This window comes from Durio zibethinus, chromosome 10, assembly GCF_047325235.1.
Source record: "Durio zibethinus cultivar Kanyao isolate XHJ-2024 chromosome 10, ASM4732523v1, whole genome shotgun sequence".
In the NCBI taxonomy this organism is placed as follows: domain Eukaryota; kingdom Viridiplantae; phylum Streptophyta; class Magnoliopsida; order Malvales; family Malvaceae; genus Durio; species Durio zibethinus.
Window position 1 is genome coordinate 28260910 of NC_143171.1, and position 14808 is coordinate 28275717.

Here is a 14808-nt window from a genome sequence, read left to right on the forward strand (position 1 = left end):
CATTCAAACAAGAAATGCTGTCTGCCAAAAACAAAAAAACAAAACCTTGGGCTCATAGGGGGGTTTGAGCTTCATATTCTAAGGCTTGATTGGGCCCAAGAGAAAAAGGACAGTTGGGCTATGAACCCGGTTCTAGGATGGATAGCCCGACCCGGTGAAACCATTGAGATATTTGTCGGTGCAGGTAAATGACGTGTTCTCCATTCTTGCCAAGGACCACCGGAAAAGATCTCAACACCGGCCACAGCGGACAGCACAGATGTCACCGTACACCCTCCCAAATCCCCACCTTATCCAATCATCACCTGCCGCGTGTCCCCCGCACAGTTCCAACCGCCCCTTCTCCTTCTCACTCCATCCTCCCTCCAACAACGACCGCTGCCGCCCTCCATGTGCTAACTTGCGCCTTACAGTGCCCTCACTTCCTATCATACGCATTCTTGTGACACCCCCAATCTATTATGATATATAAAAGTTCTACTTCCTAAAAATCTACTATGATATTTATTCATATTTATTCATTATATTTATTTTTATTCATATTTAATCTATTATCATATTTATTTTCTGTATTAATTATATTTAATTATATTTAATTATCTTTAAATTGATTTGCTTTTATAAAAATTTTAAAATATTTCAATGCATTAATTATATATATATTTTTTAATTTTCAATAAACCCACTTTTTATTTCCAAATAAAATATCTTAAATTATAAATTAAAACTAAATCAATAATACATTATAATTAAAGAATTTATTAATGATTCAAAAAATAATAAATATTATAATTATGGTTATTAAATTTTTTTAATGATTCAAAAAGTTTTTATTGAAATTTAATCAAAATTATAAAAAATTTAATAATCACTATAATAATGGTTAATAGTTGATTTCTTAATAAATTATTTAATATATTCATATTTGATTAAATATGATATCCAACTAAATAATGTATGTTATTCATATATAAATATATATATATATAAATTATATAATAATTTTATATATTTATATAAGATTAATGATTCATTATAATGTTGGATTTTATGCATACGGGTTGTGAACAATAATCCATGCATCCCAATTCATATAAATATATAAAAATAAAAAAATTTTGTTAAAAAAATAAAAAATTCAATGTGGATAATCTTTTTTTTTTTTGACATATAGATTGTTTTGAACAATTTTTACATATTCTGCATTTAATTATTTTGATTTGACTTCATATATATATTTTATTAATTTAAAAGATATTTATTTGGTTAAATTAGGTTATTTATTTTCTTATAAATATCCAATGTTTTTGCCTTTTATAAATGTGTTATACTTAAATTATTTTATATTATTTTCAACCAAATTCAATTCTTAATTTTAAATATCAAACGTGTATACTATCAATAAAAAATATGTTTTGAAAGCATTTACTATTTAATAACTATGATTTTAATATTTAATTAAAAATAATTTATATATTTATTAACCTAAATTAATATATAAGCCATATAATGCTAAAAATTCAAACCTAAAATAAAAGTCAAATTAGTTTGAAACATATTTTCATATTTTTTTCTATATAAGTATTAATTACAATTGGTATAATTTATTGTTTTACAAAAATTTTTCAAAATATTAAGTGCAGACATTTCAAAGTAAAAAGATATATTACATAAATAACTAATAATTCATTATAATTTTTTTTTCATAAATTACTCTTAATTTATAAAAATCTCTCAAATTCTTATTATAAATAGAGAAACCTATATCTAAGATATTAGGAGGTTACTCAATGTATTAATTTTTAGTAAATAACATATGGTTTCAATCCCACAAAAAAACGCAAATTCAATTTAAATTACTTTGAATTTCGAGAATACAATGTAAGAATGGACACCACTTAACCAAAGGTTTGTTGTTGTTATTATGAGTAAGTGGTATAAAATTCAAAGATTTGGAATCAATCAATATTTAATTTTGTATAAATATCACTATTAGATGAGATATAATACAAATAATTTTTTTATATTACATAGGGATATGTTGATTTACAATAATTTTATTTTTTATTATTTTACATTGCAATTTTTTATTTTTATATAAAATTTATTGATTTATTTTATTTTGTATAAATATCACTATTAGATGAGATATAATATAAATAATTTTTTTCATATTACATAGGTAGATATTGATTTACAATATTTTTATTTTTTATTATTTTACATTGAAATTTTTTATTTTTTTATAATATATATATGTATGTATGTTTGTATGTATGTATGTATGTATGAATATATCGCACGGATTTCGTTTACATTAAAGTATCTTGCAACTTAGCCTGACTGCCTGTGTTTCCCTCTACTTCATTGGTCTTCTTAGGCGAGCTAAGTTTAACAAGACAAACACCATTAGCCTTTCTTTCATATCATCAAGGAACTCGAAGTAGACACGCCTCCAAGATTTCTTCACCATTAAAGGGAAGCACACTCCCCAAAATCCCACAACAAATCCTGGTCCCATGCTGATATAGAACCACATCATTTCGTGGTCATCTCCGTTTTCATTGTCCTTGTTCCTAACATCAGGAGAAGTTGATGATTCATCGTCACCATCGCACCTGGTTGGTAGTGGTGGCCCACAAAGTCCACTGTTACCTTCATAAATGGATGGATCGTTGAGGGTTTGGAACTGGTTGGCTGACGGAATTTTACTAGACAGGTTGTTGTACGAAAGGTTCAAGTGATTTAAGGAAGTTAGGGAGACCATGCTTGGTGGGATCATGCCAGAAAACTGATTTCTTGAGAGGTCGAGAGTCTCAAGCCATTTCAAGCGACCAATTCCTGATGGTATCTTTCCTGTCAAATGGTTCATTGACAAGTTCAAGGTGCCCAATCTTGAAAGATTTGTCAGCTCTTCATGGAAATCTCCAGATAAATTATTGCTTGAAAGGTCTATGCTGTTCACAAGAAACAGACAGGTCTCATAAAAAAGATCTCTTCCCTTTGCCACAATCCATAATCGCTCCTCATATCTCGTATCATTAATAATGCTGGAAAATCCACTCATATTGCCAATACAGCGAGGAATCGATCCTGACAAATTGTTGTCTCCCAAGTTCAGTATATGGAGAAGGGAAAGATTGCATAGCTGTATTGGAATATCCCCAGTGAACAGGTTTGATCGTAAATTTAGAATCCGCAAAGATGGCATAGTTTCTCCGATCCATGTTGGAATCTCTCCAGAAAGCCTGTTGTTTCCAAGATCAAGATTTTCCATGACTGTGCAATTCCGCAGGGTAGGTGAGAGTTCCCCAGAAAGATTGTTTGTGCTCAGCCTCAAGTATCTGAGTTCAGTCAAAGAACCCAAAGAAGGAGGTATATTCCCAGATAAACTATTGTTGGACATATCAATAAGATACAAGGCTGTTATGTTATTCCAGATATCCGGAATTTTTCCAGTCAACTGATTGTCTGAGATAAGAAAAGTCAGCAGAAAATTCAGGTTTCCAATGGATGAGGGAATAGAACCATTGAAGGAGTTGGAAGAGAGATCAACATCAGCCAACATGGGCATTCTTTCACCAAAATCATGAGGAATTGGCCCAGAAAACATATTATTGTCAAGATGTAATGAACTCAAATTCGATGATAAAACTAGAAGAGGGCCAATGAAGTTATTATGGTTCAAAAAAACAAAACCTTGAGGCCTAAACTTTATGGAGCTTGGCACTCTACCAGTTAACTGATTGTAACTAAAGTCCAGCACGTCCAAAACCAAATCTAGCTTCCAAAACCACTCCGGGATGCTGCCTGAGATCCCAGCTTTCAACAGACCTACATACTCCAGCTCGTTTTGATTTCTTAGCCACGCAGGAAATTCAGGGCCTACAAGGCATGCTTTGAGGTTTATATATCTTAATTTGAAAGGAGGAACCCAATTGGAAGACGCATTGAACATCAAGGTGATGTTCCAAGAATTTTGAACAATTGATAGCTCCTTTAGGCTTGTGAGATTAGAAAAGTGAGCTTCTGTCAAAACACCCTCCCATTGATTGTCTTTGATATCTAATGAGACTAATGATGAGAGTTGTCCTATGGTTGTTGGGATTGTTCCTTTCATTCCATTGTCGGAGAGATCGAAAAACTCTAGTGAAGACAAATTCCCTATGGATTCTGGAATGGAACCGACAAAGTAGTTGTGCACGAGAAGAAGATTTTTTAAGTTCCTCAAGTGTCCCAAAGAATCAGGAAGAAAGCCACCAAGTTCATTGTAATCCAACTGCAATGACTCTAAGCTACAATTGTTGCATTGAGACAAGCCACTGGTAAATTCTCCAATATCACCACCAATCTTATTGAATGAGAGATCAAGCACTTGCAAATTGCAGAGGTTTCCCAAATTTCTTCTTGACAACCTGCCTTCCATAAATGAATTTTCAGACAAGTCAAGGTTTTGAAGAAAGTTCATTCCAGCAAATCCATCAGGAATTTCGCCTTTGAGATTGTTAGAGTTGAGATCAAGATACTGAAGACCACTTATGTTAAAAAGCCAAGTAGGTATTGAGGAGTTGAAACCATTGTTTGAGAGATCAAGCACGGAAAGGGATGAAAGGTTAACGAGGGGAAGTGAGAGAGGAAGAATGGAAAGTCCACAAACTGGTAAGTGCAGCTCTTCTAATGAAGGAAGCATGTTGACAGCTTCAAGCCAGTATGTGCTGGTCATGCTAAGATCAACACTTCCCAAATTTAGGTGTTTCAAAGTAGAAAGGGTTGTTAACCAATGCAAATCATTCTTGTTTGAGTCAGTAAAACAAGAATTGAGATCAAGATAGCGCAGGCTTGTAAGGTTTCCCAAAAAAGAAGGAAGAGATCCACCGAAGGATGCACCCGAGAGATTGAGGTATCTCAAAGTCTTGAGTGATCCAAAGAAGTTTGGAATTGAGACTCCTCCAAAGTTGTTCATACTAAGGTCTAAGTACCTCAGGTATTTCAAATCAAGCAAAGAAGGATGCATCTCACCGCCTAACGCATAAGCTGTTGCATCCAATGCATCAGGAGTACTGGAATACAGGTTGGGAAGTTTGAGCTTGGTGACATGTCCAAGCTTGTCACTGCACTGTACACCAGCCCATCTACAGCAATCTTCGCCTCTCCAAGAAGAGAGCCGCCCTGAGGGATCAGTGAGACCTTCTTTGAAGTTGAGAAGAGCTTTTCTTTCCATTGGAATGCAGCTAACATTTTGACTCTCACTTGAACCAAGTTTAACAGTTTCGAGGTAAAGGAACTCAGAGGAGAGGATAAAAATAAGAGAAAAACACCAGATGGATGCTGTGGTATTCGCCATGTCTCATGCAGGTAAGAAAATGAATAGAAGTGCAGTTGAGCTCATATTGTTTATAGGGAAAAAGCTAAACAAACATTTGGGTTGACATAGTCAATGTCTTTGTGCTGAACCATTGGAGGAGTCTGTTGACTGTTTCCAATCTTAATTGATTGATGCTTTCTCTTTCACCTAGTTACTACGTCCCATTACCATTCTTAATGTAAAAGGAACTTCCATTTATTCTCTGGTGTAAATGATCCTATATCAAAATAAGTAAATTGCAACCAGATCCTTGAGTTTTGGCTTGATTCAAATTCAATCAATTAGTTCAAGCGTGTTGAAGGGTAATGCGCCTCACGTGACACTGACTTGAGTTTAACATATTTCCTAATAGTGGCTTGATGGTATGATTCTTTTGCATTGTCAGCTTGATAAATTTTTTGGGACAAGACGTTCAATTCTCAAACCAATAAATTGGATTTGAATTAATGCTATGAAATGTAAAATGTAAAGCTTTCTAAACTTGTTTTCATACTAGATAAAAGAAAATCGAGTAGCATAATATTGCAGTCTAGTAGTCAATGTGAAAGGAATAAAGAAACTTTGACGCCACAGGGTTGAATGCTGACCTGAAGTCACCATAACTGAAGCTGAATGAAGTTTTTTTTTTCAACTTTGAATTAAACTCGCTCAATGCGAACTTGTTCAACGTCCCAAATTTTCCAATGCCAAAGTTTCCAATTTCCAACTTCCGAGAAAAGTATGAATTCCTCTTATTTTGGGTGGGAAAACTCATCCCAAGTCTAGCAGTCAATGTGAAAGGAATAAAGAAACTTTGACGCCACAGGGTTGAATGCTGAGCTTAAGTCACCATAACTGAGGCTGAATGAAGTTTTTTTTTCAACTTTGAATTAATTCCTGTTGAACTCGCTCAATGTGAACTTGTTCAATGCCCCAAATTTTCCAATGCAAAAGTTTCCAATTTCCAACTTCCAAGAAAAGTATGAATTCCTGGAATTTTGGGTGGGAAAACTCATCCCAAGTTGGCCATTTTTCTTAAACTTTTCTAAATCCATAAATGCAGATATTAATATACTAGAATTAGTACACAAAGTCAAATTTCTAAAAAATTCCTAGGTTGTTAATGCAATTAAAGTTTGTGGAAATTAATAAGCAACTTGTGAATTTAACCAATAGTAATTTAATTATTATATTTTGTAAAAAATTTTAATTACTAGATAATAAATAAAACATATAAATTATATAAAGCTTCTCATTAAAAATTTTTCTTGAAATAAGTTTTTATTCAAAATTACAAAAAAAAAAAAAAAACAGATACTGCTACACAAAAAATACAAGAGATAAAGCTTCAACAAAGCTATAATTAATAACTATAAATGTCATCATCGTCGTATTATTATTTGAAATATCTTAAGTTTACTCATTTGCGATCAAGTCTGTGTTTTGTTTTCCAAAAGTCAGAAACATTTAAAAGATGATAATATCTAAAAAAAATTTTATCATTCAAACAATATAAGTTGTTGGCCAAAAATATTTTTTTCAGTTTCATTGAGCTTAATATTCAAAGGCTTGAACCGGCCCAAAAGAAAAGAAACATTGGGCCCAGACCTGGTTCTACGATGGATGTTGACAACTAGCCTCCGAAATTACACAAATATGTGCTTATGGAGCATCTAGGGCTGATTTATATGCGGGAGCTGTTATGATTCCATTGTTGGTATCATGCTTATGCAACATATCATATAGGATGCACACGCAATTTGCTCTCCATATAATGATGTTTATGTGCCTTGAATTTCAATAGAAGTTTGGCCTGTAATTCTGAACTGTATGACGAATTCACTAAGGATTCTCTTTCTTGGCTTGTGGGATCAGATGTGATTGTCGTTGATCCTCCTAGAAATGGACTGGATACGTCCCTGATTGATGCATTACGGACTACATCATCACATAAAGTTAAAACCATCACTGAAAAGGATGGATAATTCCGTACAGGAATTTGACGGCAGTTCCTGTTATGAAACAGTAATCAATTGTTATTGGAATATGCAGCACTTGATACATTTCAAGTTCTTAACTCCTATATCTAAACTCCAGTCCTTCAACTAGAAGTAAAGAGACCATAGGTACTTTTACGTGAAAGAGAAGGTGCAAAAGAAGCTTCACTTCTTGTTGGAAGAGAAACAACTTCAGAACAATCACTTCCAGAAACTATCATTTATATAAGCTGTGGGTGGGAAATCTTCAAAGAGGTACTTCTAGTTTGAAGATTGTGTACTGTTTTTAACTTATCAGAGTTTTCAACAAATTAATTAGAGTGGGATTATATGACAGGGTTGCAAGTCCTTGTTGAGTTGTAAGTCTTAGCATTTGGAAAAAGCCCATGGTTTTAATTTCTTTCGAAGTTGTGATTCATTGCTAATAAAAGTGAACATCATTGACATATATTTTTTCTGGTGCATGATGTGTAAAGTAAACCCTTTCTTCTCCTTTCTTTGATTTATCCATTGGGAGTAATTTTGGGATATTTCGTGCAGCATTGAGGTTTTATCTATGTTCGAAAGAAGCCTCAAGAAAAAGAAAACAGGCAAAAAAAATGAAGAAACAGGCGTGAGGAACATAGTGGCATGGTCAGATCATAGGTAGCATAGTAGTTTCATGTGAAAGAGTAGTTGCGAAAGATGCACTAAAATTTGCGTAGCCTTCATTGCAAAATGGTATCAGCTTCAGGATGTTAAGAAGACTTGAAAATAACGAGTACATATGATGCAAATGAGAGGACAGCAAGATTTAAACGGAAAAAAATTCTGTATCATTCATTCCTCTATTCTTAATCAGATGGAAATTTGTTCATTATTGACTGGAATTTTATGAAAAAGAATAGATTCAACTTCACAAAGTTGTACATGGTTGTTGATTCTCTTCAAACTGCTCTAGAATCGGTGAAAAAACTGCAAAACTGAGGAAAAATGAACTTAGAAAGATGAACAAAAACAGAAGATGTGTGGTTCAACCAAATCTGCTATTATACTTTTTTTTTCTTGATGATGAGACATCAATTATCCTTTTCTTGCCCTTTGGATCTTGATAGATGAGGAAAGGCAGTCAAAATGTTATATGCCCGTAAGTCCTGCCTGGTCAAGATCCCAACTACAGGAGGCACCTGCAGGTGAAGCATAGCAACAGGTTAGCAAATTGTTAGGCTTCAATAGCTGTATAAAATGGAAGAATAAGCATGAAAAAACTGGTAAACTCACCCCTGCCCCTTGATACTTTGGCACGATGAGCATGTGCCGTAGTCCAACTTGCCTGAATAGAACCATGGCTTAAGCCACTGACATGCTCTCCACCACGGTGTAAGGGGTTGTATTGGTGAGAGGATGTAAATCAACATACATTTCCATTTCATCACGGGTCACAGCCACCTGCTCAATCTTCAGTTCCCTTTCAGCCAAATCAACCCAGTTGAATTTCTCCCGAACTTCCCATTCCTCTGTTCTTCGTTTCTCTGGCAGGAACCATTTCTTCTTCAGGGCTTGAACAAGGTGAGCTCTAAGGATCAGTCCATGCAATTCTGTTGCCCCAGTGGCTACAGTGCCTGACACCAGCACACCCTGATCTACAATGGGGAATGCATTATGTGTAGTGTTCTTCAATACATCCACGATACGAGACACTTTTTCCACCCCACAAAGAGTGACCACAGGTGGCTTGGCATCGGCAAGCTCAGCAACAGTGAGATTTCTCATCCAGGGCTCAGGACTTGCATCCAGGAAAGGGAGGCTTTTAAGTTCCAATATAATCTCATAGATGCTGGGGTTGAAGCTGTCCCCAACAGTTTTTGCAATCAGAAGGACTATCATTGTTATTGGCAGCAAAAGAAGGTTGTTTGTGAGTTCAAGGAATATCACACAAAGTGACACAGTCATCCTCATCGAGCCAGCCATAAGGGAGGCCGCACCAAGCACAGCATAAAGCCCTTGATCTAAGTTTGTATATGATCCCATGAGCATACCAAGAAGTCGACCATAACCTGAGCCCATGAGGATGATAGGGAGGAAGAGACCAGAAGGAACAGCAATGGCAAAAGTAAAGAGTCCTAATAAGCAATAAAGTACAAAAAAGATTAAGATGGAGGTATGTTGGAATTCAGAGGAAGTGTTGGAGGAGAAAATGTTTCGAACAGCATCATCATTAGTAGTTAGGAGGAGGGTAGCTAGATCATTATAGTACCCATCTGGGCAGTTGAACTGCTTGAAGTTCCCCTACCGATCATTTGTGGGACAAGCCTCTGAAAAAGAAGGATCACAAGGCCTGCATTGGGCTAGAAAAGGGAGACAATATTGGCAAACTGAGGTAAAGAGAGAGACTCCAAGAGCTAGAAGTAGTTTTTGCAATTTCCCCTTCCTGCAACAGAATAAAAAAAATGTAATTACCAACCAAGCAATCGGACCAAATTTCTAATTTTGGATTGATTATTGCCTTATAGGCCAGTTTCTAGCCTCAGCCTTGGACTATCTTAATTACAGTTTATATTCTGTAGCATATCCGATGAAGATAAAATGTGAAACCATAATTGAAGAGAGAGTTGGATTGTGGTACTTACTGGTTTATGAGACTGTAAAGCCTGAGGACCTTATGGAGAACATGATTATATAAGCTTCCCAAAAGTCCACCAATGATTCCAATTATTATCACAGGGATTACATCCATGGCATGGTAGCTGACTTTAACATCATTAACATCAAACATGATCAACCCTCCTGTTCCAAAAAGGCCACATTTCCCAGAATTGCAGATTTCAATGAATGCCCTAAGCACCACCACCACAACTGCTGTACTAAAGAAAGTTCTCCAGAGAAGGGAACTCCTCCACCATGTTGCAACCTCTTCGAGAGCGAATAGGACGCCTCCCACCGGAGCACGGAAAGCTGCACAAACACCTGAGGAAGAACCACAGGTGATAATATCTCTGCGATCACGATCATTGTTGACGTAACGAAGCCAACGCCACTGAAGACGGTAGTTGTCAGGCCCTCCCTGGCCTAGTAAAGAAGCAATGCAACTCCCAATGTGCACTAAAGGCCCTTCTTTCCCCAGATCTAGACCAGCAGAAACTGCTCCAATGCTGCCAACAATCTACAATTTTGGAAAATCTTTCTGCGTTTAGCTAATAAACAAAATCAAGTGATTCATCAATGTTATTCCTAAACTCTCCGACAAAGCAACAGAAACAATAGAATCATAGTGGCAACCGTACATTCAAATATAGGACACAACTCTTGAAATGTCTTTACATTTAGCACTACATTCCAGATCTGATCAAACTTTACTATCTATATTTTGTTGAAACTTAAAAATCATAATGCATATATGAAACCGAGGTTCATTTTTATCAGAAGTAATTTTCACCAGGCATTCTAATAGAAATCTAACCAACCTTGACAAGCAATGTTGTAGCACTAAACATGTTAGGAGTATCAACTCCATTGAGATAAGCCTTGATTTCAGGAATACCAGGACCAGCTGCAGTAGGGGCAAAAAACACACAAAGAACTGCAGCAACCAAGGTCAACAAAAAATTAACCCCAGTGAAAAAGACCAACCCAGATAAATACCTGCATCAAGTCAACTAGCCATATCAAAATCAAATTCAGGTTCTCTTGGAAATAAGCCAAAGCTTGGTATTTAATCATGGAAGCTGAAAAAAATTATCAGAATTCAGAAGTGCAAGGAATGACACCTTAGCTCCCCTCCTCGATGAAACCTACAATAGCAAGAAGCTTGTAGCCAGCAATGTTCTCAATTGCAATATTGATAAGAGTGGCAATTAATCCTGTTAGCAATCCCACAAGGAAAGCCAGGGACCATTTCAAGAATATATATTGCAAAACTTGTGCTTTGGATCTGCTTCTCCAATCATGCTTGAAAATATCATTCTCATTTATCCTGCATCACAGCCACTACTGATCAGCTCTCAATAGATTTTATCCAAACAAAGATCAAAGGACTATATCAGAATTCAAAAAATATATGTAAAAGGTTCATTACTCATAATCCAAGCTCTCTATATGGGAGACTTTGGCTCCAATCAAGGCTAGTGGACTGGGAGAAAGAGTTCTATTTCTTTTGAGAAGTGGCTGACGTAAAGAATTGCTTTCAGGGTCGGTTTCTTCTTCATCAGCTTCAGCTTCCATGTTAAGGGGAGTTTCTGGTTTTGCCAATTGGGTTGAATCCTCCTCCATTGTAACAATAGAAGCTTTGCAAAGACAAAAGAATTAATGGAGATGCTGTTGCCTTTCTCCAACTGGCTTTTGGATGGCAATGGATTGAATAAGCCATTTATATCTCTTGGGATTATATATAAAATTTTGGAAATGCCTCTTATCATGCACCTTAAACGTCCCTATTCCTTTGTCTTACTAAAAATATGTGTAATTTTGTACATACTTGTTGCTTAATATATAGTAACAAACTTGGTAAAGAAAAGTCGAGTTTCCTATTTTCTTTAAAATATATATACAAATGACATTTTCAATAATTTTTTTACATATCATTGATTTTTCATTGAATCTATCAATTTATCAGTTTGAATTTTAAATTAAAGTTTTTATTAAATCAATTTTAGTAAAAAATTTCACAAACTTTTTTTAAATCTTACCCTATCACAATGAGTTTTTTTTTTATCCTTCAATTCTCATATTTCAAAATAAATATTGTAAATCATTAACTTATTGTTAGGTGAACTTAATATATTTTATTATCTAAATTTTTTTATATTTGGGAATAATTATCAAAGGTAAAACTTCCTAACAAAGTTTTTTTTTTTTTTTGGGGGGGGGGGGGCAGGGGGAGAAGGGAAGAATTATTTTTTTATATAACATAAATATGATAATTTGTATATTTAAATCATATAAAATATTAAAATTTATATAATTGTATCATATTTTATATAAAAATTATTTATTATAATTTGTGTCACACAAAATCATGAAATATATTTATTTATTTATTATTATTATTAAAATTTTAAATCATTTTAATTTTTTTATATCATATTAATATCATATCATTATATCATATTTTAAATTAATAAGCATATCATGCGAGCCTATACAATCTTATCCTTGGACTCTTGGCCATAAATGATTCAGTTACTCTTCTCTTCTATGATGCCCTGAGTAGTTAAGTGGATTGGACCGGCAAATTCAAAGAATTTTAATGAGAGGAAAGAAACAAGCAAAGGGATGTGGTTGAACTTATGTTATTTTATTTTTTTAAGTTAAGCCCTTTCATTTTCATTGATTTTAATTTATCCACTTAATGGAAACTTGATTTATAATCTTTTATGACATGATTTTCAAATGGGATGCTTTTAATATTGAAAATTGGGATTAAAAAATACAATTTCTTCAAGCGAGTTGCAATTATTTGAGTTGTTTTGCCCATCATAATTTGCAGAGTTAATTATTATATATTTTTTTATATAAAATATATCTAAAAATAAAAAATTTTAAATTTTAAATTATTAAATATTATTTTTATACGACTCAATCTAATTAAATTTCAAATTTTAATATATAAAATTTCATAATAAAAAAAATTCATTTTTTGGTCAAATGAAATCTAATCAAGCACCCCACGCAGATCACTCCGTAGGATCTCTGGTGTGTGCATGATTGATGAAAGTTGGGCCCACTTTTGATCCAACTAATCCCCATTTTACTCCAACTTGGGGCCCACCAATGATGAAATATCTATCTTAAAACTCAATTATGTATCACTCATAACATGCACAACAAATATATACTAATATTAAAAACTTACCCCAAAAATAAAATTAAATACAACTTTTCCCACTGGCTTTTTCTTCTTTCTGCAATCGTTCCCTTATTGTTCAGTTCACATTTTTGTGTAAAAAATTAAATAAAAAATAGGTTCCTCAATAACAGATAAGCACCAAACCCCACAGCCCAGTTGACTTTGACAGGTGTAGTGATCTAGATCGGGGAGATCACAAGGATCAACGGTGGAGAAAAATCCGACCCTTGAGGTGAATGAAAGGCCCTTCTTATCCAAATGATTATATATATTCTATTATTTGTTTCAATCAATGGATTAAATAATTAAAAATGTGATGAAATTATTTCGATTTTTTTGTGTTCTTTAGTATAAAAATTTAAGGATAGATAAATTATTTAATTTTAAATCAAAATAAAATATATTATATTTGATAATTTAATATATATAATTATAAATTATACATTTGATATGATTTTAACAAATAATTATTAATAAGATTCAAATTTAAAATTTTTTTATAAAAAAAATAATCTAATTAATTGAATCAATGTTGAATTATTCCGATTTTCATGAATCGTTAACGTGGGTTTTGGGCTTTTTGGGTCCTACAAAGAAAAATTTTAAATATATTAAATTATATAAAATATATTTTTAATATCGAATGGAAAAAAATAGGTTTAACTAAAATTTGAAAACGTAGTAAAGTCATATATTCTTAAAAAAGTGCAGATGACATTGTAGAGGTCACGTGGCAAACATCAGCTCGGTTCATGGGCGATCGACGGACAGGACAAAACCCATCTGGCCAACTGGGGTTTTTGTCTTTAGATTTGGATTGGATTGAGATAAATATTTTCTTCTCATAATCCGCCGACCACCCACGTGGGTAAATCTCAACCATCAGATCTGAGGACTTTTTTTTCCGTTTTTGCAAATGCAACTCTGATTTTTTTTTTTCTTTTTTCTTCAAACTTTTTTTTTTCCTAAAATTGTGAAAAAGAGAAGAATGCAAATGGGATTGTCACGAAATTTAGGAAAATGCATTTCGAGCAGCCACTTTCTCGCAAAATCATAAATGAATCAACCAACCAAAAAGCAGGCTATGTATGAAATGTGACTGAGATTTGATCAATGTTCATAGATTGAAATGTCTGAGATTTGACTGATCAAAATGGATTTGGATTAGAGTTAATTTTCAGGCATAAAGAATGTTTCAACAAACTGCTATCATCTTGCTTTGTACTTTTGAAAATTGGTAACATGAATTAAACTAGTAGCCAAAGTGTTTTATGCACTTCAGGTTTTACTATAAAAAATTGGTTACATGAATTGCAAAATTGCTTTGTACTTTTGAAAAATTGGATGCATGAATTGGTTACACTTACATGACAGGTTTGTCAAACCATTCTCAGGATTTGATGCAAGAATCTAGTTTTATTAATTAGGATTCAATTTCTGACAATTTCAAGTAAAAAAAAAAAAAGGTGTTTTATTAGGAGTTTGAAAGGAAATCTTTGCAGAAAGCGTTGTGGAGAGCATCAATGTCTGATAGAACAGTCATCCTGATAGTTGTTAACGAAATGCAACACCGAACTCCATCCTGGACCTCTTCCTGGTAAGCTTTCGAATTGGCGAAGGAACAAAACGCCTGTTAAATCATC

General features: G+C 33.8%; 1 protein-coding gene and 1 pseudogene across 2 annotated transcripts; both read right to left on the reverse strand.

The window, feature by feature from the left end:
• Positions 1 to 2151: 2151 nt before the first annotated feature.
• Positions 2152 to 5859, reverse strand: LOC149516648 (receptor-like protein EIX2). Its single transcript, XM_089767125.1, has one exon. The coding sequence runs from the start codon at positions 5342 to 5344 to the stop codon at positions 2360 to 2362; it is 2985 nt and encodes a 994-aa protein (XP_089623251.1). The 5' UTR covers positions 5345 to 5859; the 3' UTR covers positions 2152 to 2359.
• A 2157-nt stretch (positions 5860 to 8016) lies between these two features.
• LOC149516649 (chloride channel protein CLC-b-like) lies at positions 8017 to 11758 on the reverse strand (annotated as a pseudogene). Its single transcript, XR_016345933.1, has 6 exons — positions 11396 to 11758; positions 11086 to 11293; positions 10785 to 10976; positions 9951 to 10483; positions 8602 to 9751; positions 8017 to 8507 (listed from the first exon to the last, which is right to left on the reverse strand). The product of XR_016345933.1 is annotated as a chloride channel protein CLC-b-like (transcript).
• Between the last annotated feature and the right edge of the window lie 3050 nt (positions 11759 to 14808).

What these genes read in the sequence shown, in the direction of transcription:
- LOC149516648 (XM_089767125.1), bottom strand. Translation starts at nt 5,344, where the DNA reads ATGGCGAATACCACAGCATCCATCTGGTGTTTTTCTCTTATTTTTATC.